This window comes from Erithacus rubecula (genome assembly GCF_903797595.1).
Source record: "Erithacus rubecula genome assembly, chromosome: Z".
NCBI classification, from domain to species: domain Eukaryota; kingdom Metazoa; phylum Chordata; class Aves; order Passeriformes; family Muscicapidae; genus Erithacus; species Erithacus rubecula.
The window spans coordinates 11769804-11794048 of NC_136661.1; the positions used below are offsets into that span (position 1 = coordinate 11769804).

The following is a 24245-nucleotide window of genomic DNA, read 5'->3' on the forward strand; positions in this document are numbered from 1 at the left end:
ACTTGGTGAAATAATTTCTATACTCTCATCACCAAATACAATTAAATATATATAGTTTCCCAAGTGAAAACACTTTACTACTGAATTCACAATTCTTACCATGTAATGGACATTAAAGGGATAAAAGGTTAAGTAATCTACACTAAGTATGTACTAAAGGGAGCAGTTTGGACAAATTAGCAACAAGCTTTAAATTCATCTAGAAGTTATGAACTCAAAACAGGAATAACAGGGTGAAATTACATGCCCTGCATTAGCCCAGGACCTCAGAAGAGATGCTCACCACAAGAGTTTCCCTTACTTGCATTCAAAATTTATGAAAGGAAAGTCAGACTCTGTTCTTTATATCAGCATTTATGGTGTAGTATTTCATGCACATTCATATCCTATGATTCTGGTATACTGGAATCTTTCCCTAAAAGAGCTAAAATTTGTGCTCCAAATCCTAAAGACATCGGGAATTTTGCCTAAAGAACTAACAGTAAGAATTATGGCATTTTCCCCAATGCTGCTAAATCTTGGCTAGGTCTGATCCTGTTTCTTCTGAAGTTGAGATGCAGTTTTCCCACCAATTTAAGGGAAAGTAGAATAGTAACCTATGGCTTCTTGATTTGTATGAACAAATCCTTGAAGTAAAGAAAAAAAAACCCTCAACCATGTGTAATATTTTCAAGAACATCAGTACTTCAAAATAGTTTTCTTTTTAGTTCACATCCAAAAGAATTTTGAATAAAGGATTTTAATGCTCTGTTTAGAAGAGAGAAGCTCACATTAACAAGCATGGGCATGTTCCATCCAAACTACTAGACAATTTACCACCGTATTTGATTGACTGGCTATTTAGTTCAAACAGACATTGAGAAAGAAAAAAAAAACCCCACACAAAAAGCCCCCAACAAAACAGCCATTCTCATCTAATTGGCACATTCTTATTGTGTCATAATAAAACCCTACATATTTGTCTTAGAGGAAACATCTGGGGAAAAAGCATAACAGTTGGTAACTGTCTTCCCCTTTTTGGCTAAACTGTTCATGCAACTCAAAGTCCTGCCTCCTAAATCACTCTGGGAGGCATCAGCAGCCCACTGGCTTTTTCAGTGAAGGTTCCAATAATTATAGATGAGATTTTCAACTTGCTAAGAAGCAAGATTCTATGCTAGCTGCTCTGTATAAACATTGTTCAATCAGTGGTTCAATATTATCCCGAAAACTTGTCCTGACAAAAATGGGATTGTGAAAATCTCTCATTTCGTGTACAGGGCAGCAGTTTACCCAGGCTACCGGAAAATTTTTAGAGTTGTAAGCACTAAGTTTGATCCAAGAGGAAGTCAGAAAAACATGAAAGTTGCAGGGAACACATACTTATCTTTTAATCAACAGTAATGAATAATAAATACAGCAAAGAGAATTCAAACATTCATCACTCTGTGCCCTTAAGAGTCCTCACTCAATGAACAGAGGTCCTAATTTCTGTTATTTTAGAAGAAATTATTGCTACTTGCTGTTCAGAATGTGTTTCTTAAAATTCTATCAATTGGCCAGGCCAGATTACAAGGATGACTAGAAAATTTTTATGTCTAGAACTGGCTGGCACCGGAGGAAAAAACCTCCCTAAATCTTTTTCTTATTAAGAAAAATGGCTTATTTAGGCTACTGACTAGCTACACTGTTCTGGCTTCAGAACAATTGAGTAGATTTGGACTGGCCAGAATATATTCTAAATTGTACTTAAACATCTGTACAGATTTTACTCCAAAGTACCTAAAATAAGCCTTCACAGAAGACCCACGTATCAGCAGGGACTGAAAGGCCAAGGAACAGATCACACCTTGCTGCACCCCACGGTGTCCTGGCACCCCACAGCTCTTTGCAGACCCCATCAGGGCTGGTATCTGTCATGCATGTGCTTCTCAAGTAGGAGCAAGGAAGGAAATGATGGAGGGTTTTGCCACGGTCTCTGTTGCTCCTCACCTGTGCTGAGCAGCTGTGTCTTTGCAAGGAGACAATTCAAGGGTAAGGTCTAAAACACAACAGACATTTTCCTGTCTCCATCCAAGCACAGCACATGAAAAACTGCAATGAAATTTGCATGCGAAAACAGCATGAGAGGACTGGAATGTGTGCTCGCCATGTTGAACACTATGTGCAAATAGGAAAAAGACTGAACATTTTTCCCCTTAACTGCTTATTTCTGGAATGTTCCTGGATAGAGAGATAATGAATCAGATACAGTTGTGTAGCCTTATCTACCAAGATGCATAATTAGTGGTTTCTTTCATTAAGTCCCTAATTTAAGTGCCTTCATCTACCTCCAGCAAAAAAGAGCTGAGGAAGGGGACTTGGAAATGAAAAAGTAACCTCACAAACTAAGAGGCTTCTCTTTGAGACAGACTGCTGGAGAAGCCATTATATGCTTTGAAACATTGATTTGCAGTGTATCATTCAAAAGTTTCTTGGCCAAGAATAGTCCTCCATGCTTATCTGCTATCTACCAATGTTATCCAAGCAGGTTGAAGAGATCTAGGAAAAAATAGGTGATAGCACTAAAGGTTTCTCTCCTAACTCCAACAAATTAATTGCACTGTTATACCTGCAAACAAGACATGCAAACTGGTGCAGCCATGCCTCCTGCTAGGCTGTTGTGGTAACTCTATCCCACAAAAAACCAGCTCAGAGGTGCATTCCCTCTCAGACTACAGATCTCAGGTTGCAAGACCCTTCCTTCCCAGGTGGTGAGCAGGAGTCAATGGAATGGGAGTGCTCAAACATGTTGCATCCAGCAAATGTAACCCCACAGAGGAGAAAGAGCCAGGTAGAGACCACATAAATTATGCCTACATGCTTGAATGGAATAGTTTGGCTTTTTGCCACTACCTTTACAACTTTAAGTATGCATGCGTTTTACAAGGAAGCTTCAAAACATTCAAGGAAAGCAGATTTAACTTCATTTTTCCAAAACAGACACTAAAAAGGAAAGAAAGAAAAAAATCCCCCAAAATATAAAATACCCCACATAGAAAAATCAACCTCACCGGTTTTACTGAAAAGATACAATAGCTGCTCAAAATGTTATGGAACCTGAATGGATTCAAAGTAACTGCCACTCCTCCAAGAGGTCTCCCTTCTGCAGAAGCATCTTCCCGTCCCAGATGCCACCAAGTGATTTGCCAGCACAGATGGAAACTGGCATATTTAGACTACCAAAGGCAGATCTCACTTCTCGCACTCAACATCCACAATCTTCAGCGAAGAAATTATCTCAGATACTGACCTCTGGGAAATGCTCTAATATAGCAAATGATGAAGAGCATATACAAATAGACCTAGTATATTGTAAGAGAAAATTTTCTGGCAACTACACTGAACTGTTAAAGACATTTTTTCATCATTCACGTCATACTTTACATAGTAGTTATGAATTATAAGATAGTCTCAAGATATATTTTTAAAATGAAGAACCCATATGCAATCACATCTTTCCCTGGATCAGGGCAGCAATGTGTTTTTGAAACTCTGCCTTGAGAATCTTGTTAACTGAAAAGCCATCAGCTAAAATATAATTTTTAATGATGTCTTACATGCCAATAAAATGGGTCTACATGTGAAAAAGAAACAAGATTTGGGTGCTATTCTTGTGGACTGCAGCATACAGGATTTATAAAAGACTGAACAGAACACAGTCATGTTAGTACAAAAGGTTAAACCTGGTAACACTTTATGAAAAGATTTCAGGAAATGTCCAAGGATCCAGGCCTTTCTATAACACAGTGGAAAAAGGGAAAACAAACAAAAACTAGAACTCCAACAAAAAATCTACACAAGTGCCTCCTCTTAATGAAACCATCACAAAATAGGAATTACATTTTAGACATGCATTTTACTGAAATCACAAACAAAAGTTAGCAACTATTAACCAGAGTTACTGGTGGTTTTTTTTATTTGTTTCATTTTGTTTGTTGGTTAATTTTATTATTATTGTTATTATTGTTTAAAGGCAGAAATTCTAAGTTCATCCAAGTACTTAGATTCTCACCAATGTATTCTCAGGACTTAATAAGCTTCTCCAGTTAAAATAAGCATGTCTTTAATATCATGTAATTCCCTTTGTCATCTTAGCTATGAAAATAAAGAAGTTCTTTGTATTTTAGCCTTCAGATTGATTTCATGGATGTTCATCACGGAGAGCAGCTTTGGAGTGAGACGCAGATGTGAAACAGTGCACAGCCAGCTGCAGTTACAGACCTGTGCTCTTTCACACAAGAAAATCTGGATGCATGTATGGCATCACACAACTATTTAAGTGGGCATGGCTATTTGCTCAGGGTGCTGAATGATCCATTCTTGGCAAACACTTAGTACCATGTATTGCTGAAACTCACAAACCGATGTTATCATATGCAAGCCTAAGTAAGAACTATTTGCTAACCAGTGAAGGTTTTTTTCAGATATTCCTGGATCACAGCTACAGAATCAGACCAAGATGATTCCAATGAGAGGTGTAGGCCAATTCATCTTTGCCACACTTTACATTTGCCCCAGCTTTCATGTCAGCACAAGGTATTAGCAGACTAAATCAGTGTACCAGAAGACTAAGGAAAGGTAAGCAAAGACACTCAACATAGTGCCACTCTTACAATCATGGAAAGGCATATTAAAATCAGTATGATACAAAACAGACAAATATTTGTTACAGCATCAAAATAGGAGTGTCTTATTCTTTCAGCTTATTAATGCAAAATGTATAAAAAACCCCAGGATTTTTATTAGATTAATTAGATTGATACCATCAGGGAAAAGAGAATCATTTCAGTCACACAGCCTTTTCAGACTAAGGTCACCTTAGAGGAATAAAAGGGGGTTCTGTGTAGCCCAAGTGATGTATTTTTTCACAGAAATATCTGTTGTTTAATTGGAGTATTATTTTTAAAAGCTCTCTCTCTCTTTTAAATTTTTATCCTGTGAGGATTAAAATGCAACACAGAAGGTTTAAAGGTCCTTCCTCCTCCTGCTTCCTTCCTCCTGTACCAGCAGGTGGGGCCACGCATCAACCATGAACTTGCCCAAGCTCTCTATCCCACATGTACTTGTACTTACAAAGCCTATTCCCATGCTTCCTGCTGTGCTTACAAAGGCTTTTTCAGTTATCATCAACCCTAATATTATCACTGTGAAAAAATTCCTGTATCTCACTTCAGTGAAGCTTTCAAAAATCTTTGCAATCATCAGTGATAAAGCAGGGACCCTGTTTTCAGATACATGCACTTACCCGGCAGCTAGAAGTTCACCTAGAAATGTGATCCCAAGTAGCTGGCAAGGCTTTATGGCAGGGATTTGCCCCATTTCTCAGTGCAAGTCAAACTTAACTATTGTCAAAATTCATTCAATGCAATTCTGACAACTGCAGCTGGGCAAAGGCTTATACTCAAACTCGTTCTAAAAAGAAAGAGTTCAAGGTTTCTGGCTTGAATGGTAAATATATTTACCATTTATATTTGTCATGAGATAGTGACTCATCACTTCATCCCATAGTTTCCTTTTTCCATTTGCCTAAATCAGGCAAGATGACTGTTTTCTTCCCAATGGAGGCTCCAGTCCGCTACATTTCACTCACTCTTATGTCCCTCAATACACAAATGAAATAATTTTCACAAATGGATTGCTACACTGGCTTTATAGCAAAATTAAAGAAACAAATCCTGCACTACATTCAGTTAAACTATGCACAAATGGTTTTATGCCCTCTGTCAGATTGGATCTCTGTCAGATATTGCATAACCTGGCGAAAGGAAAGAGTTTCCAAATGTTCTGTGTTATTATCTTTGTGTAACTTGCTGATCAGTATCTGTTCGAGAAGAAGAGTGAAAAAAAAAGTTTGGGCTTTTTCTTTTAAAAAAATAAATCTGTTTTATAGCTTCACCACAAGAAGGAAGAGCTTCAGATTATTTTTAGGCTCAAAATCAGCTGAAATAGTACAAAGTGTCAACATAAACAACCCTTTTAAGTTACACAGGAAGTTGCAGGAAGTGCCAAAACATCAAAACAGACAAATTATTCATATAAAGTTCTGGTCTGCCCTTCTGCAATCTGATCTTTATTTCAAAGTGAGAATTTAGCAGTCCAAGTTAAATCTGAAAGTATTTCAGTCCATCAATCAAATTTATGTTCCAAAATCTGCTTAAGATCAGCCTTCACAAACCAGGTAGGGAAACAATACTGTATGAATCAACTCTAAATGTATGCAGCCATATCAGATGAGCTGAATCAAAGTTTACAAAATGTATCTGGACTTTGTACAGTTTATGCCCCTTTCATATGCAAAGAGTTGAGGAAACCTGGAATAAGCAAGAGGAACCAGCTTAATGTAGCTTCAGTTGAAAAAAAAAAAAAAAAATCCAAGAGAAAAAACCCCAGTCACATAAAATCTTTGCTGCTTCACATAAACTTCATATGTCTAATGGAGAGAACAAAGATGTGTCTCCACTGTTGCAAGTACCTCAATCCTCCCAGAAGTAGCCAGGTACCCTTACCTCACGGGAAAACAAATGTGGCAAGTTGAGCCACTTGGAACCTCACAACAGCAAGAGGAATTCCATCTGCCTTGCCATAGCTCTGACATGCATCAGGCCTGAGACTGGAAGCTGCCAGAGACTTCTTGGGGCCTTTGCTCTCTTTTATTTTCATATCCTTTCAGATGATTTTTTTTTTTTAATCCCCACAAAATCAGACTAAATCTATTTCTTTATTGACAAGGGGAAGACAGGCAAAATGTAACAGTCCTAGAATTCCAGCCAAGGAATGCCAATTCTTGTCTTAACCAATGGTTCTAGAAACTTGAATAAGTCATGAATAAATACAAATATGGAGAAAAATTTAAGTGTTTTAATGGAATTTAAGGCCACCAGCAAGGGGAGTATTTTTTACAGATTGACTTTTAACATTTAGGAAGTGCCCTGTTTCTAAGTAAGACTTAGAAGACACAGGCCTGATGAGCAGCTCTGCCCATATCACCAGCCTCACTGACTGCAAAGTGTGTTCAGATGTGTACGATTGTTTGTGTGTGAGTAATACTCAACTGTGAGTACTGGCAGCATTGTGCTTAAATACTGCAAAGCAGATCTAATACAAAGCAATCTGGACATTGAGGAGCAAGTGATAAGGCTTAATAAAGCCAAGGGAAAAAAGACATTCAGAGTAAATAATTAAATATTAAAGAATACTGAAAAATATTAAAAAGTGTTTTCTTAAAAAAAAATCAAAACAAAACCCTAGGTGCATGGCAAAATAAAAGGAACTTCCTTGATTATGCACATATATTCTTTGAAATCTCAAGTTTCTTACACTCTTAGTCAACATATACGCAACAGGGATACATAGAGAATTGACTCTTTACAGAATTAAAATTATATGTATTACAAATAAATTATAGGTACATTTATGAAGTCTTAAGTTGTGCATTAATTTGCCATTTTAATCCATAGTACTTTCAATTCATCAAGCAGTGAAAATGTAAACTTGAATGCATTTGGTCAGGCAAGTTTCACACTACACATGAATTTATTTAAATACACTGTAAGGGGGTAGAGAGAAGTATTATCCTGGGAAGAATCTTTTGGCCTACTGCCCATTACATTGGCTGCTGGACAATATTCCCTGTCCCAAATGACATATATAAAAATAGTGAAGCCACCTGGAAATCAAACAGATATTGCTACATTGTTCTTTATCTGAACTATATTTCTGTCCTCACCTCTGCTTTTACCCTAATTTTTGTACCATTCTGCTAACTTAAAAATTTCACCTTCATTTTCATTTTTATAATACTCCTTCAGTAAATAAACATTTCCAAATTTGTTTCTAAGATTCAAAGCACTCTCTGCCTTAGATCTCTTCAGAAAAAAAAAAAAAAAAATCTGTAAAGAGACTACTTTTCCTAATTTCTTTAAGGAAAGCATACTTTAACAGTAACTAAGCCTGAAGTTCAAATTTCTATTCAGGAGGGTCTAATCCCTGGTTTTAGGGCATTATGGAGATGTCTAGCCTCTTACATGAAGTTTAAAATCTTTAATTCAAAACTAGCTATAGGAACTTTTTTTTTTTTTCAATCAGAAAAAGCCAAAGTTGGACTGCAAGCTGATTCTTAAACATTTTAGAGCACAGCAGGCTTATGCATGTACACTTTGAGATGAAGATTCTCAGTTAAATTGGAACATTTTCTTGTTTCCAATTCCTACAGTCCCATGGTATTAAAAATAAACACATTGCATGTAAAGAGTACTTTGTCTAAGGGCAATAAACCCCACATAGGAGGTTACATATAAGCAGACCCCCCCCCCCCAAATCTGCAGCAGAATTTCCCAAAGTAACTCCTGGTACTCCCATAAATGTCTGGGGAGGCATGGAAACAGCAAGATTAACACCTGGACTTCCCAGTGCAGGGAGGCGGCCAGCTCACAGCACAGAGCTGCGAACAGAAGCATGTAGCAAGCAGGAGTATGGAAACCAAGGAAGTTACAAAGTGTTACTTTTTAAACCAATAAACCTCAAAACCAGGATGCTGGCTGCTTCAGCATGCACACCTGAAGAACGGGACTTTCTTTCCATTCAAAATGACCAGTCAGCACTGAGATATCTATCCAAAAAGCCATGCTTATTCTGCAGTTACACAGGATGGTGACAACTATCTCCACAAGTAGGTTATGAAAAGTCAGTGCCACCTGAGCAGCCTGCATTAACATCCAATCAAGGCATGATCAAAGATGTAACAGCTTTGCTTTACAAAGGAAATAAAATGTATTCAGAACTATGCTAATGAAAGAGCAAACATGAGGCTCTAATGACAACCAGTCAAGAGTTCAGAGATAGGGACAGCACAACTTAAAATGCCACTACACCCTATAAATTCATCCCAACAATGATTTACATCTAGTCACTGCAAACTCGCAAGCAGCACTTGCTACAGTGCTTCAGAACACCACTATATAAACCAGCACAGATTCACCCTTCATTAAATTCCCACTGACATAGAAATGCTTCTGCCAGGTTAACTTGGTTGCCACATAAATTTTTTTACATATTTCTGCCCTTATATTTGCTGGTTATCAGCACGGCTGAATATAAACTTATAATACAGAGGGATAGAAGTTGATAAATAAATTATAAAGAATTTGATAAATTCGTGATACCACAGAGCTGCAAATTATGCTGCAAACATTTCTGTGTAGGCAGTGTGACAATACTATTCATTATTATGGAGTAGTAAGTGAATTTTTCACTGTGAAAATAATGAAAACTTTCTACAACTCTTATTACCTACAGTTAGAAACACAGAGAATTTATGAAGTATTAAAAGTTGAAGAAATATAAGCCACTCTAGACTTCTCCAATAGGCTGCAAAGTCTATTCTAAAATGTACTTGGTTTCCTGATCTGTAAAACCCAATTGTCTGAATGACAGTAGGTAAAGGAGATAAAATCACTAAAAGGAAGGGATTTTTTGTTTCTTTTGGTTTTCTTATCCCAAAGCTTTTCCAATTGTAGAGAAGATTTGTTTCTTCTCTTAACAGAAGAGTTCTGATAAAATTCTGAGTTCTGCCTATCATACTGTTGCAAATACAGGTTAAAAAGCAACTTAGGAAGATATTTCCTCTGTTTAACCTTTCTTTTTTTATATAAGGCTATATTTTTCTACTGCATGTCATACTCCCAGACCAAATATCTCTTGCTGCTAGCAAGAGATTTGTGGTAATGAGATATTTTTATTTAGAATGCATGGTGTTGGACTCACTGAGAACTTTCTCAACAGCAAGCTTGATGAATCACAAAAGGAAACACTCCCATCAGTTTCTCAGAGATGTAAAATAAATGTTAAGTCACTCATTTTCCACTGAAGTTTTTAGAGTGGAGAATTAAAAACATACTTTTCAACCTGTGAGATGTACCTCACAATAACTCACTGGTCTTTGTGCCCAACACAAACCACATGAAACTACAAAACCAGTGTGTGAGCTAAATATCACAATGTAGAAAAAAATCTTAATTGACTGAAACAAGCTGTACACTAAAAAAGCTGACCAGCAGGTGCTATATACACGAATGTACACTCAGACAAGACTGTGAAACAAAAATACCTGAAACCGTGAATCTTCTGAATACTGACCTTGTTGCTCACTCTCTGATTCAGTTTTTGCAGGACTTGGTGCTACTGGAAGAGGCCGAGGAGGACGAGGCTTTGGAGTAGGGGGAGATATTTTTTTTCTTCCAATGTACTCTACATAAGTTCCTGGAAAATCCCCCCTCTCCCCTGTGGTTTCATTAAAGCCATTCAACCAACCAATTTCCTCAGGCTTTGCTTCTTCCCCTTCACTGAATCCAAGTGCTAGTAAGGTACCTTTATTCACAGTTAATATATCTCCTAAGTGCAAGTCAATGTCTTCTTCTCGTTCTTTTTTGTAGTCATATAAAGCTCTGTACTGATATCCCTCAGCACTCATCTTGGCAAATGATTTAACATTCAAAAGTGCTATTAAACAGTATTAAAATGCAATTGTCCAGTTACAGTTTTATGTACAGAGAAATTCAAGATGAATTAAATGGGATGAGGAAAATGTCTCTTAAGTAATAAAATCCAACAGAGAATGAAAAAACACCAGTCTGCCTTTTCACTGCTGATGATTTTACCAATGTATTTATTCTTAGTCACTGTCCGTTGTAGAAGTTAAAAGTTCCAATTCTTCTGTGTCTAGCAATAATCTTCCAATTAGTTCTTTTCCTGGGCTTGCCGGCACTTCTGTGTCTCCATACACAGTTCAGCTGACTCTTCAACCAGTCACACTTTCTTCTGATGTATTTGCCACAGACTGCCCACGTACCTTAAATGTTCTGCCACCAAACTCTGCGCACATGCTTTTCCTGGAAAGAGAAGAGAAATCTGATGAAATCATTTCACATCCTCTTGGTGATTGTGAACTTGCTATTCTACCTATGACTTAAGCTTTCTGCAACCCTGGCAAAGACTGTGTACCACATATGAATCCTATGTAACAATAAAATCAAGAGGACAAAAAAAGGACAAAGCAAGAGGACAAAAATTATCTCCAGCTAATATCTGTATTTTTATAAAGGATATATGTCAAATTACTTGAACCAAATTCATACCCCTGGAATATGAGGCATGTTTCCTTCTCTGTGACTTACAGCTACAGAAAAGTCTCAGGGTGAGAGGGCTAAGCCCTGGAGCTATCCCTCTAGTGCAGTATCTAACCTGGCAGCAAGACTTTATATACTATCTCCCTGAAGCCAGACAGCCACACCCCTTCTCCATAAAAGGTCTGTCAAGAGAGAGGAGGAGCTTACTGTAATTAGCATTGATCACTGGGGTATTCAATCTCCTGTTTATGAATAGTGTGAGGAGGGGCAACAATCTGAATCCTAAAGCCTGTATTTCAAAAACCTTCAGGAGAAACTTGTCTTCTCATAATCTGTGAAAGAACCAAAGAATCAAAAGAGCTTTTACTTGACGACTACCATATTTCCCCTTTTTTCTTTTTTAAAGAGGGGCTTTACCAGTCCTCCATCTTCCAGATGTTTTTTTTAATGTGTTTATGGTATAATACTAGAAAAACAATCAGCAACTGAAACAGGCACACCCAGACCACCTAAGCAGCCCTAGCAGGAGTAAAGTATCAGGGTGTATGCTTGAATTACATTAAAGGCATGAGAACACAGGCCTGAACTTTTGGCTAAAGGTTGCCCAACCATAAAGTAAAAGAAAAAATATGACTAAAACCCAAATCTATTTAAAGAATAGTTGCTTGAAGACATATAGAACAGTGAAAGCTTTCTAAACATTATTTCAACTGTTACTCATTTTCATCTCCTTAAAAAGACAAGCCAAATCATAATTTGAAATGCTATATTGGAAACCAGAAAGTACTAACTACTCAAAACTACACTGCAAGTCCTAAACTATATCTGAAAAAAAAGACCTGAGAGAGCTGTGTAATACCAGCAGGTAAAATATAGACTGAGTACTATGTACTCAACATATAGAAAGTTGGTTTTTTTTTTGTGAAACACTCCCTTTTTACTCTGTAAAGAGACACCAGTAGACAGGGCTGGAGCAGGGAACATCTGACAGCTCTTTTCCACACCATTTTTTCAATGTCTCAGTCATCAAGTCCTTTGAAATGTGACTAACTGACAAGCTAAGAAGTGTTCATAAGAATGCATACAGGCTTTCTGTGCCAGAGTATGAACCTGATCCCCAATCTGTATGTGGCTTCTCTGCAGTCCATCAGGTCGCTGCAGCACATTGCACAACATCTCTCGTGACAGAAAATCTTGTTAAGTTCTTGAAGAACTTCCTTATCATCCCTTGCAAAGTTTTTGTTGTAGGAAATAATGATCTGACCTGAATAAGACTTCCTATTTCAAAAAGCTTGCTTGTAAGTATTTATTTTAACAACTTGAAAATCTATCCATGTGTATTAGGCACCCAGCTCCCACCAGTTTAAATTAGAAATTTCTGCAGCCACTTCTGAAAAACTAAACTACGCTGCCTGATGCAGCCAAACGTCACAGACTATGCAATTAACATGAATAGTTTCAATGATATTTAATTTTGTCTCTTCTACCAGAGAAAAGTCTACTGACAAAAACTGAGGAAAAATGTATCAAATAAATAGCAGAGAAGACTTTATAAAAGCATAGATTTCTCCTGTTTTATATAGCAAGAGAAAAAAAAATGCACTTACAGTGTGGATCCAAGTGTTATGATTAATACAAATGTTTCCAATCAAAACCAGCTATGCACACAGCAAAGCCTGCTAGAAAATTACCACTTTGACTACTTTAAATACTTTGAAATATTTATTTTATTTTTAAGGAAGGTTCAACAAGTGTTTTGCCACAACTACTTATTTAACTCCTACTGCCTATGGGCATTTTGGCAGCCAACAAAGTCTTCTACATACTGCATAATTCAACTGACTTGACCTACTCCTCTGATCTTTTATTATCAAATGTATCATAGAAACTTTATGGCCATATATTTAAAATGAGCACTTCTGTCTCTTATGCATCTTTTGAAAATACAGAACTGGAAATGTTGTAGTAACATAAGAACTTCTTATACACTTCTCTTTTAAAGCATATTTAAAAAACTCAAAACATTAGAAAGACTCAATGAAGTAATGGTAACAAAGTTTCGTTAGATCCATTTTCCCTGGGGCTAAGAGCTGCAGTACCTGTTCATACTCATATCAGCACCACCCTCAGTACAGAGTCCCCCGCATCTGACCTCCTGATCATGTACCTGGAGACACTCCTGTGAGTCAGCCATTCTGAACTTCTTGGATTTATGCCTTTTTCTATTGTTACTCTGTGTCAGGTTCAGGGATGAAGTAAGACTCAGGAGTTCAAGAATCTTGCAGATAGATCTAACACAGGGACAAGCACCAGTTTTCCACAGCTGCTTGGTAATACCACAGCGTATCCAAAATTCCATCTTGGAGTGCTTTGCTAAGATCCTGAATTAAAAAATTCCCTTTACTCCAATGAAGTTACACAGCCTCTACACTCAGGCATTTTGACTCAAACTGACTTAAGCTGATTGGTCCTAAAACATATAGCTTGGGCACTATCTTAAACTGATTAAAACAAATCAAACACTTCAGAGAAGAAACACTCATATTTGAGATTATATATTACTGGATTTTAATTTGGTTGGTCAAATGGAAAAGGAGGAAGAAGTATTGTAAGAGAATCAATGTTCATTTGTTTTTTATTTACTGTCTAAGCTCTTGATGCCACTAAAAATTCCTGAGTTCAGACAGAATTCTGGTCTCAGCAGAATGGTTTATGTTGGGCATTTCAGTAGTGATAAAATTTAAAATTCAACAGAATAACTCAAGACATTCCTACAAATTTAGGCGGAAAAGGAAGGGGACATGAAATCTTACCCTTTACCCTTCCCTTCTTCTCCTGTTAAAAATGACATGTGGCTCCCACTTCACTGGTACCAAAGTGTTTCCTCCCACACAAGCTATCACGTCTTTGGTGCCAGAGAATAAAAACTTCTATACTGCATATGCATGCACAGTAATACAGAGGGGTAGGTTGGTTACTGGTACAACATCCCTAATACAAGACGCAAAGATTTTCTTCACTTTTATATTAACAAATTTAATAACCATATGTCCTTACACTGCAATCTCTTTAATACTAATTGCTAAACTCCCTAGAGAAATAGTGCCTAACACAAGCTTCCCTTTCATTGCAGGATAAGGTTGGTAGATAGAAGAGCTGACTAACATTCTCAGGGAGACACTAAAATAACGAGAATTGAGGAGTAAATGAGGAAATTTGCTTGGAGACCGACTCTTCTCCCCACTAGGTGTCTACACACCTGTGACTCAAACTGCAGCTTTCTCTGCACTATGCTCTCCAAGTGGTGACGGCCAAGTACCACATTAGAACACTCTTTTCTGCAAGAAAGTGAGGTCCGTGAACTAGCACGAAGTAATATCTTTATACGGGTTTCAGTCTGAAATAATTAGTTTGAGTCTGTGGAGATTCTACCACAAGTCTTTGAACGAGTCCAAATACATACACATTGAATAAGTACTGAGCACTGTACGTCACATCTCGTTCTGAAACATCTCAAAGACCTTATAAAGGCTGCAAACGATGGACTAAGGCAGGTAAGCACCAAGACCACTTCGGTAGAATAAATTATTAACGACAATTTAAAAACTTAGGAAAGCAGGACAGTCTGAACTTCCGTCCCGCTGAAGAGGACGGCAGGTTAACGACTCCGGAGCCCTGCCCCGACATGCAGCCCCCGCGGCAGAGCAGCCGCTCTCCGGGCGCCGCTGCTCGCGGGCTCGCAGCCCCTCGACCCCGGGGCAGCTGCCCCGAGCCGGCGCTCCCCGGGGCGCGGGGACCATGGCGGAGCCCCGGGCACGGCGGACGCCGCGCCGACCGCTCTCGCCCCAGCGCTCCTACGGACACCCCTTCCGCCGCCCTGGGGCTGTATCCCGCCGCGGGCACCAGCCCGGCTCCCCACGCCACCCGGGATCGGCGCTCCCGGGCAGCCCCGCTGCGCGCCGCCCGCCCTGCCCGTCCAGGAAGCGCCGGGCCGAGCCGCCCCCGGCTCCGGGAGAGGCTGCACCGTCCTCGGGGCTCGGCCTCGGCCGCAGCGGACGGACGGCCCGCCCCGGCCTGCCGCGCCGGAGGGCTCGGCGGCGCCACAGCCCGCCCCGCACGGGGGAAAAGTTGCGCGGGGCGGCGCTGCCGCTCGGACTGCGGCCCCACAGGGGCGGCCGGTGCCCGGGCTCCGGACAGCCGCACGGCCCCGCACCGCCCGCTCCCCTGCCCCGGCGGCCGCCCGAGGGGCAGCACCAGCTGCAGCGGATGCAGCGGGACTAGCTTTACCTCAACGGCAGCAGCGGTAGCGGCAGCTGCAGCAGGAACAGCAGAGCGGCGGGGCCGTCACCGCCTCCCTCCCACCGCCGGGCAGCAGCTACCGCCGCGACGCCCCGCTCTCCGCCGTGCGCCCGTCCCACCGCGCTCCCGGACCCGCTGCCCCGACCGCGCTCGCCGCCTCAGCGCCTCGGCGGTGCCGTGCCCGCCGCCGGCTCTGCCCCCGCCCCGCCCCCGGCGCCTCCGCCAACCCGCTCAGGCACCGCCCCGCCGCGCCCGCTGACTGACGGCGGCGCCGCCCGCCCCCCGCCCCGCCGCGGCCGGCACAGCGCGCTCTGCGCCCGGGCGCCGCCGGGCTCCCCGCTGCTCCCTCCCGTGGCCAGGGGCCTTTGGGTCGCCGCCCTCGGGCGCAGCGCCCTGCGATGCTTGCGGGCCTCGGGGGATGCCTGCGAGCCTCGGGCGCCGCCTCAGCCCGGGGAGGCCGGGCCGGGCCGGCAGGCGGCAGCGAGACGAGCACGTGCTTCTGCCTAGTTCCTCGTTGGGGATTTTCCTCCTCTCTTTTCCTTCCCACACCCCCCCGCACCCCCCCGCCCCCACCCCGTATTAATGCGGCGCGTCGTGTTGGTGAAGTGTGAAGCTGGTGAAGTCCCGAACAAAACCAGTCGCGTGGGTGCCCGGCTCTCTGCGGAGCGGTACCGCCAGCTCTGCCCCCTCGGCGGGCTGCCCGGCTCTCTGCGGAGCGGTACCGCCAGCTCTGCCCCCTCAGCGGGCTGCCCGGCTCTCTGCGGAGCGGTACCGCCAGCTCTGCCCCCTCGGCGGGCTGCCCGGCTCCCCGCCGCGGCGCTGCTCGCCCAGGGCCGCCCGGCAGCGGCTCCTCCGCATGGCCCCGCCGGTGCGTCCCGGAGCCGCGGGACACGAGCCCCTCAGCCCCAGCCTGGGCGGGGATGGCGGCCGCCTGCAGCAGCGGAGACCGCGCGTTGATAGCTCTGATCACCAGCGACGAGTCTGAAAGGCTCCGCACAGTGCAGAATTAAACTGCTTATTCCATGCTGCCGCAACGCCACGAACTTGCAGCAAGGCAGGCATGCTGCAGATGGATCTATAGCGTTGGGACACATCTCTGTTTAGATTCTAAGTATGTTATGTGTACAAGTGTTTCCACGACTGTCGCTCCGAAAGAAGGGGCGGTGGTCCAAGCAAAGATAGAATGCATCCAGGGGAGCAGGGGAGGAATGCAAGGGCAGCCGTGCAAGAAGCAAGGTAAAGGTTCATGGAGTCCTATGTGAACACAAGAACAGGGGTTGACTTGCTTAAAAGCAGCCAAAAGAGAGATAGCACAGAACGTCCAAAGTGATTGCTGCAGACAGAGTGCAAGGATCAGGCCTTGAAATACCTTGTAAGAAGCTGTATGTCTGGTAAAGTAAGACAGTCCAAACTTAATCTGAAGAAGAGTATATATTGTCTGGGCAGGAGGGAAAAGTATCTTGTTTTAATTTGAGATTCTGAAACAGTGGATTACCTTATAGTCTGATCATGAACAACAGAAAGAAAAAACTGGACCAGTTTTATTACAAGCTTCTGTCAGGTGCAATAGATCAGGTTTTGGAATCCTTAGACTTTTTGGAGGTATTTATCTGGAAAAATGTTCTAACAAGAATTTTAATTGTACTGAGTATGAGGTAAATGTGGGAATAAATTATTAGTTATGATTCCTTAAAAAGATGTTCTTCATTGTCCTGTTATTCTTTGTAGAGCATTTTACTTGTTTCCCCATTGTGTTCCTAATTTTTCCACGAATCATTAGAAGGATTTTTTTCTGGCACCCATTAATGATTTTTGCATTGATTCATTAAGATCCAGTTTGCTTCAGGACTGCAGGTGGGAGAGGATGACAGCTCCCAAGGTCTATAGGGTGACAGTGTGGATCTGACCCCACAGGGGTGTGAAAGATCACTGCAAGGCTGTATCCTTGAAGGTCCAGGATCCAGATCCTGATAGAGGGTAAAAATGCCTTCAGTAGTCTATCTGGCAACCTAAAGACACAGAATGACTTTTAAAAATAATACCTGTTTCGGAGTAGAGGCTGCTGCTTGTACATAAGCAAAAGGATTACTATAAATTAAATAGTAAGCAGTAAAATTTTTGAGGGAAATGTCTATTCATACAGATTTTTGGGGGTTTTCTGTTGGGGGAGTGGGGGATTGGACTTTGTGGGATTGAATATACAAGCAGAAGCCAAATTAAGAAATTATGTTCCATTTCTTCTGTCTAGACTGCTGTGTCTGGTATTTGCTATTGCTGAAGGCAAAAAACAGTATGGATTTTTGGAGTGAATTAGGTAGACTGGCTGGTTGGAATGCCAGTCCTGGGCACTGGTTTAGCATTGGGTATTTAGGAGAACTAAAAATCTCTCAAGTAGTGTTTCCCAGCTGGTGAGACTAGGCTTGTCCCAAAGGTGAAATGCAGGGCTAGAGTCAATGTCTGTGCTCCTTTCCTACTCCCATCCATCAGTAGAGGGAAAAGTCTCCAGGGGAAGTTCCTGGACCTCCTTCTTGCTTCCTCTCTGCCCCTCCAGGGCCTCTGGGTCTCTGCTTTCCTTACAAGTTTTGTTCCCTGAACTTGACTTTTGATTTCACTTTAAGCGTCTCACGTGCTGCTTTCTCAGTCAACCAAAGACAAAAATGGACCCAAAAGAGAAGAAGCAGGAAATAGCAACACATAACTTTGATGCTAGCCTTGCTGGCTTTGCTGTGATGCCTGTTGTGACTTGGGTCTCAGGGTCACTCCAGCTCTTTCACTCCTCTTTCCCCACAGATCCCTGCAGTATCCCAATATCTCCAGGAATAGTATCCTGTGTTTAATGTTAGTAGGTGAAAGTTATACAACAAGGTTTGCCCTAGGAATTTTGCAAAGCAGTACCCAAGGAGACAAAAAGGAGAATGCACAAGTTGAAAACTGTGTTTCTTCTTCTATAAGGTACTTTTCAGAGTCTTAAGGACTGCATAAAGCTTTTGCATATTAAGTTTACATGATTTAATGCATGTAGATGTGTTTGATTAGTTCTCGGCTTATTGAGAAAGATATTCTTGACAAATTGAAAGGTTAAGTTATTGAGGCAGCATGTAAACAGGAAGGATTTTCAAGGCAACAGTCAATGAAAATCAGAAGAGAGAAGGGTAAAATATGGGTAAGAGGGCAGGATCATCAAGGTACAAGCCAAAAACACGTATTTCCTAAGACAACTGTAGTTTCCGTCTGCCAGGAGATCTTTTGGGCATTTCTGCTAGAAGCTCCTTAGGAGAATGCAATAAAAAGTGAGAAGGTATATTTTTTTCAGTAGTAGTAGAAATTGGATGATATGAACCTTTGCATCTTATCTCTGTGTAGCGTTTCTGTGGTAAAGGTCTTGCAGCACTGGAAAGGATCTACACTGGAAGCTCACTTCCCTCTAGGAAAAAAGTTCAGCTAGATCATAGAAAGGAAATTTTGAAGTATGGAAACTGAGATAAAAACAACGTACTCATCAAAGGATTTGTGGGGAAAGCAGAGTTTCCAGAGTATAGAATCTCTTCCGCTTCAACTGACAAATTCCATATTTTTTTGCTTACTGTCACATTTTAACCAACAAGATTTCCCTCTGTTTCTTATAGAATGTCAGGACAAATCCATTTGTGAAATAAGATGCCTAGATTAATGGACAGTGTTAAGTTCACAGTTGGACTCAATGATTTTGAAGACCTTTGCCAATCTAAATAATTTTATGATTTTATCAGTGCTGAATATGGTCTCCTGGGACGAGACTGTGCAGAGTTTTATTGCAATATACCTTGGGTGTGAAGAATGCTAATGGCATATGCCATTTGCTAAGTTCTGAAAAGGGTCTTGTGTTATTATGGCATCCTGCTGCAGTGGGCTTTTCAGCCAGCTGATTTGAGGGAAGAAATTGGAGGAGAGTCAACGCATACATCCATTTTACTCCCAAAGATGAAAATTTTTTCATACAGTGTAATTATACTGTTCTACCAGCACACATTGCTGAATGACTCATGTAAAGTTCCCAAAGGAAAGGGAGTCAGAAAAATAACAGGAAAAACTATCCGTAGTTATTGTAGACATGAACAAAATGCAAAATAAATACAATGGATCACAAGAAGGACAAGCATCAAAGACTATGAATGGTGATGTTTTCCTGTCATAGCCAGGACAAAGAAACATTGCTGTTCAGAAATGTAGCTTTAAGTGTGTTTCAGAAGTCAAAACAGTAGTGTGAAAAGCAAGTTTCTTCACTGCTTAAAAGCTTTCTAGCATGTAAAGGAAAAGAATGAGCTAAAAATAAGACAGAGAAATTCAGGAAAGAAAGAAGCAAAACTTGCAATCTCATTATGAATCAGAGAAATAAGCCTGACAACTTTCATTTTAAAACTGGAACGAAGCTGATTAGCAGCATGCCAATCATGCTGGGCATTGCAATGTGATTCGGTTTGAATTTATTTCAGTTCTGTGGGAAGAACAGAACAGTGGCTCTCTGGCCAAAATTCTGACATCAGCAATAAATGTTGATATCTCAGTTAATCAGACAAATCTGCCTTCATGGACATTTCCTTTTTATATTCATGTCATGGTTGACATCTAAGGCTGTTTTCCATTCTTCAAGATACAAGGCACCTGAGGAGGTGATGGAATCTCCATCATTAAATGTTTTCAGGAAGTAATTGAATGTCTGCCTGGCAGAGACACTGGCTGTCCTGACTCAGCCAAAGAGAGGAATCAGTGGCCACTGGAGGCCTTCTGTGATTCTGTAAATGGACATATATACAAATTATCAGAAGGAGGCATAAACCCTAAGAAGTTATATTTTCTCTTAAATAAATTTTCCCATAAGAATCAAAGTGGCCCAAAATTTGCTCCTCCTACTTCCACGTGATATCTGAAAGCCAGATGATTACAGTTGTAAAATAATAGGGCCTTGCTTCTACAATATCATCTTTTAGCAAGGAGTTTCTCCAGTTTGATTTACATCACATTTTAGAACACAAAAGTAGTGGAAAATAAGATTTCTGTGTGCTCATTCTATCTAGGAAATATTTTGTGTTCATGGAAAGTCTTCTAAATATTTTGCTTAAAAGCATCCACACTACTTTTAGTTATCTGAAAGTTGATTTTTAATATAATTTTTTCCTTTAGTCTCATAATTTTGACTAAATGCATGAAATATATATTTTGTCAAGAAACTTTTAAAAATCATTAAGAATTAAGAAATATAAGTATACAATGATCTTCCATGTCTGAAGCACAGCATAATTGATAAAATAATGTTATAAATATAATATCTGCAAATGCAACATCTGTGTTTATCTTTCAACCGTATAAAATTACATAAACAAGGATTCTGCTTTTTATGAAATCTATGCGTAATTCCTCCTCTGCTCTTTCAGTGCTTGTATGCTAAATGATGGAAAAGTCAGATTTGACAGCCATGTAAAACTCATGTCTTCTGTGTAGACAAGTGATGCAGAGTGAACAGAAATTTTAGGAGTTTTCTCAGTCACTGTATAATTTTTTGTACCACCAACTTTACCAACATTTCAGCACTCTGAGTAAGACTGCTAGGAATAATAAGACCTCTGTGTGTAATAATATATTTAAATATCCAGGGCCATTTGTAACTGCATTTTCTATTAAGACTGTTTTCCTAAAGATGCTGTTTGTAGTTTTTGGTATTGACACTGATCACAGGAAAATTTTAATTCTGAAGAAATAAACTCAGAAAAGGATGATGCTCAACTTAGGCCGAGACCATTTATTAATTTTGTATCAGGTTTTACTGAGTAAGAGTTGTGTAGTTTCTTCCAATTACATCAAGGTGGAAGGTGTCATGTATTGTTATAATTTTCTGAGAAACCGTGGACCCTTAAATCAATTATTCAGAGGAGTCACTCACCACAGGACATCTCAGTTTAGCTGTTTGATAGGTGGTACACTCCCTTCTCTTTCAAAGTGGGTAAGATGCAAGACCAAGCATCAGAAAGCTTGCCAATTTAGATGTTTTTGCAGAGCCTGTGAAATCCACTGCAATATGTGCATGAATAATCCAGACTCTGCCTGGCAAGAACATGTGCTGTTGCTCCTACATAAAATGCATCTGAAGTGACATATCCAACAATTACCGTACTAGGAAGCAAATACAAAATTAGGGCTCATCCTGTGAAACTAGTAGGAGTTCAGGGCCAAAAGAGAAGTATATTTAGTATACTCTTGCTTCCTGGACTAGGAAAGTAGGTGGGTTGGTTTTTTTTGTTGTTGTTCTTCTTTGGGGTTTTTGTTTGTTTTTAGTGGCTTGGTTTGTTTGTTTTGGTTTGTTGGTTTGTTTGTCCATTTGTTTGTTTTGTTGCAGCAATAAATAAAGTATTTCTTGGAGTTTAAACTGATGGGTCAGAGTGATCATATTTATAAATTTTGAGAGAAACTTGCAATGTGATTAATTGGATGTATCAATGCATTCTACTGCTAACTAAGGGTGCAGCCCTAAGATTTCAAGCTTTTTATTGCAATTATTATCACACAACATGATGGCTGTCATTCAAACAAGCTCAAAATACAGGAGCTGTGAGCTACACTGTTGAAAGTCAGACTTCCTTAAATCTCAGTTGAGAGGGCTGTGAATATTTGCTTTTTTTTGTGGGAAAACGCATGGCAGCAAATTGCCTTTATTATTCCTACCTACTCCTCTTACAAAGGAATAGCAAACAGAAGATTTTCAGTCCCACCTTTCAGCTATAGGACAGGATGATTCATCAAGGGTGTCCTCAGTGCACGTGCATACCAACCAACACATATGCACATATAACTGATCATTATTTGTGCCTGCCATCTGAGTAGGGTGTTTGTGTCATTTCGTGGAACAGCATAGCTGCTATACTAAAAAAAGATATATCTTACTGTAAAAATGTCACAAAGCTGTTAAATTAATGTCACTCTAAAACAAGCAATTATAAGAACAATTAGTGTTTGGAATCTTTTTCTGTTTACATGATCTAAATTTGAAGTTAGCCATGCTTGGAGCAAATTACAAAGAATGAACTGAATAGCCCCTGGTGGTCCTTTCCAAACTAAATTATTCTGTGAGTCAGTGATTCTATGAAATTTTAATTTCTTCCATTTTGACTTGGAATGTAATGGAGTGAATACATTACATGTAACATTCCTAGAAGAGTATTTATTTGGTATGTACTACTAGGAAGCATTTTTAATGAGATCAAAATAGGATTTGACAAATGTATGTGAGCTAATACATTTCAATATAAACTGAATAAATGTTTAAATTGTACTTTCTTTGAAAAAATAGGAAAAATAATACATTTTTTTGAAAGGCTCATATCAAGACAATTGCATCGGGAATTTGCTAAACTGAAAAACCCAACCAGTGAAGCCCTCAGTTACAAGCAGAAAAAGAAAATGCTATCCTTGGTGTTCAGTTGTCAATTTCATACTATCAGCAAGCCTCAGAATAACAGAATTATTTAATGTTTTTACGTGCAGTGCAAGTGGTGAAACCTCCTCCTGTTCTGACTTTATCTGTTAAGCCACAAAGGAAAGTGGGGGGAGCCTTGGGGGAGGGAGAGCAAACCACAGTTTTAAAGCAAGATTTTGGGTCTAAGAAAAAGAATGGAAATTCAAAGATAAGGATGTCTACCCATTACCCACCAATTTGTACACTTTTGCATGCTTCATATGAGAATGAGTATTTCACTTCTCTATGACTTTGGAAACAGAATGCACTTTGGGAAAAAAGCAATCTTCACAAGATAGGAAAATGAGCCTTGAACAGGGCCACATAGTCTCCAGCAGTACTTGTTAGTGGTGTATGGGGTGGGTTTGTTCGATTTGTTGGTTTTGAACAAGGGTAGGTTTAGATGGCAAACAAAAATCAGTGTCTGGTGCAAAGATACCATAATCTCCTGCAAACCATGATGAAAGTGAGTTATGTTTTTGCTCTCACCATCCTTGTGTGAGTGCACCAGCTGGCTGAAGCAGAAACTGTGTTACAAAGGGCAATTTATTAATGCAACTTTCTGCTGAAAAGTAGTTCCTCGATGTGATGCAACTGGGGCTTATGGTAGGGTCACCAGCCTCCTAGGAGACAGAACTGCTCTCTGGTCTGTTTTCTTAAACATAGCTTTATAACGGAAAGCAATTTTGGGAACTTGTAGTTCATCAGCTGTGTCATATCATAAATCAGATCTCAGAGGGATCTTGTGATAGCCTTGAAGATGTAAGAACTAGCTAAACTCAGTACAGAAGTGGATTGAGACAGTATCCAACATAAAATGTGATACAGAAAAAACCTGCTGTTTGTGAGTTGTTTGAAAGAGAAAGTCTTGAAAGAAGCAGAAAATGCTGATGGCTTGATTTTAGGAAAAACAATGCAAAATGTATAGGCTGTGGGAACAGAGCGATATGGTCAGGTGCACTGTAGGAAACGCCATGGTTAAACACAGGACAGAAGAATTGCTGCTACAGCAAAACATTTTCTTGGAAGCTGATGAGAGGAAGTGCTATTAAAACAGTGTGACATGTTCTGAAACTGTGGCTATTCTTGTATGAGACTGAATTTAATTACTGGCAAGGATCTGGACTGTGGGAAGAAAATCTCCTGTCTCAGATCCTGCTCAGAGCTCAGAGCTGCAGTCCCTCAGAACTACAGTCTACAGTTGTTTTCTGGAAGGCCAGGAAGTAGAAAACAGTAGTCCAAGGAGGGCCAGTATCTCTGCAAGGTTGTCTTCTCACAGTGCTCATCTTAAGGCCTTAATAGGATCACAGCTAAAG

General features: G+C 40.4%; 1 protein-coding gene and 1 long non-coding RNA gene across 7 annotated transcripts in view; one reads left to right on the top strand and one right to left on the bottom strand.

Moving 5' to 3' along the window:
* The window catches only part of PIK3R1 (phosphoinositide-3-kinase regulatory subunit 1), a 60055-nt gene extending 44417 nt beyond the window's left edge, over positions 1-15638 (bottom strand). The window contains exons 1-3 of one of the 6 annotated variants that reach the window (XM_079329891.1): positions 13312-13519; positions 11352-11476; positions 10156-10907 (exon numbers count right to left, since the gene is read on the bottom strand). In XM_079329891.1, coding sequence (XP_079186017.1) covers positions 10156-10489 — 334 coding nt within the window. In that variant the 5' untranslated portion in view covers positions 10490-10907; positions 11352-11476; positions 13312-13519. The other 5 variants (XM_079329890.1, XM_079329889.1, XM_079329892.1 and 2 more) reach the window with 5 other exon arrangements.
* Positions 15639-16410: 772 nt separating this feature from the next.
* Positions 16411-24245, top strand: part of LOC306814347 — a 29880-nt gene continuing 22045 nt past the window's right edge. The window contains exon 1 of the long non-coding RNA XR_013777149.1: positions 16411-16679. This is a non-coding gene — a long non-coding RNA (uncharacterized lncRNA). The remainder of the gene's footprint in view (positions 16680-24245) is intronic.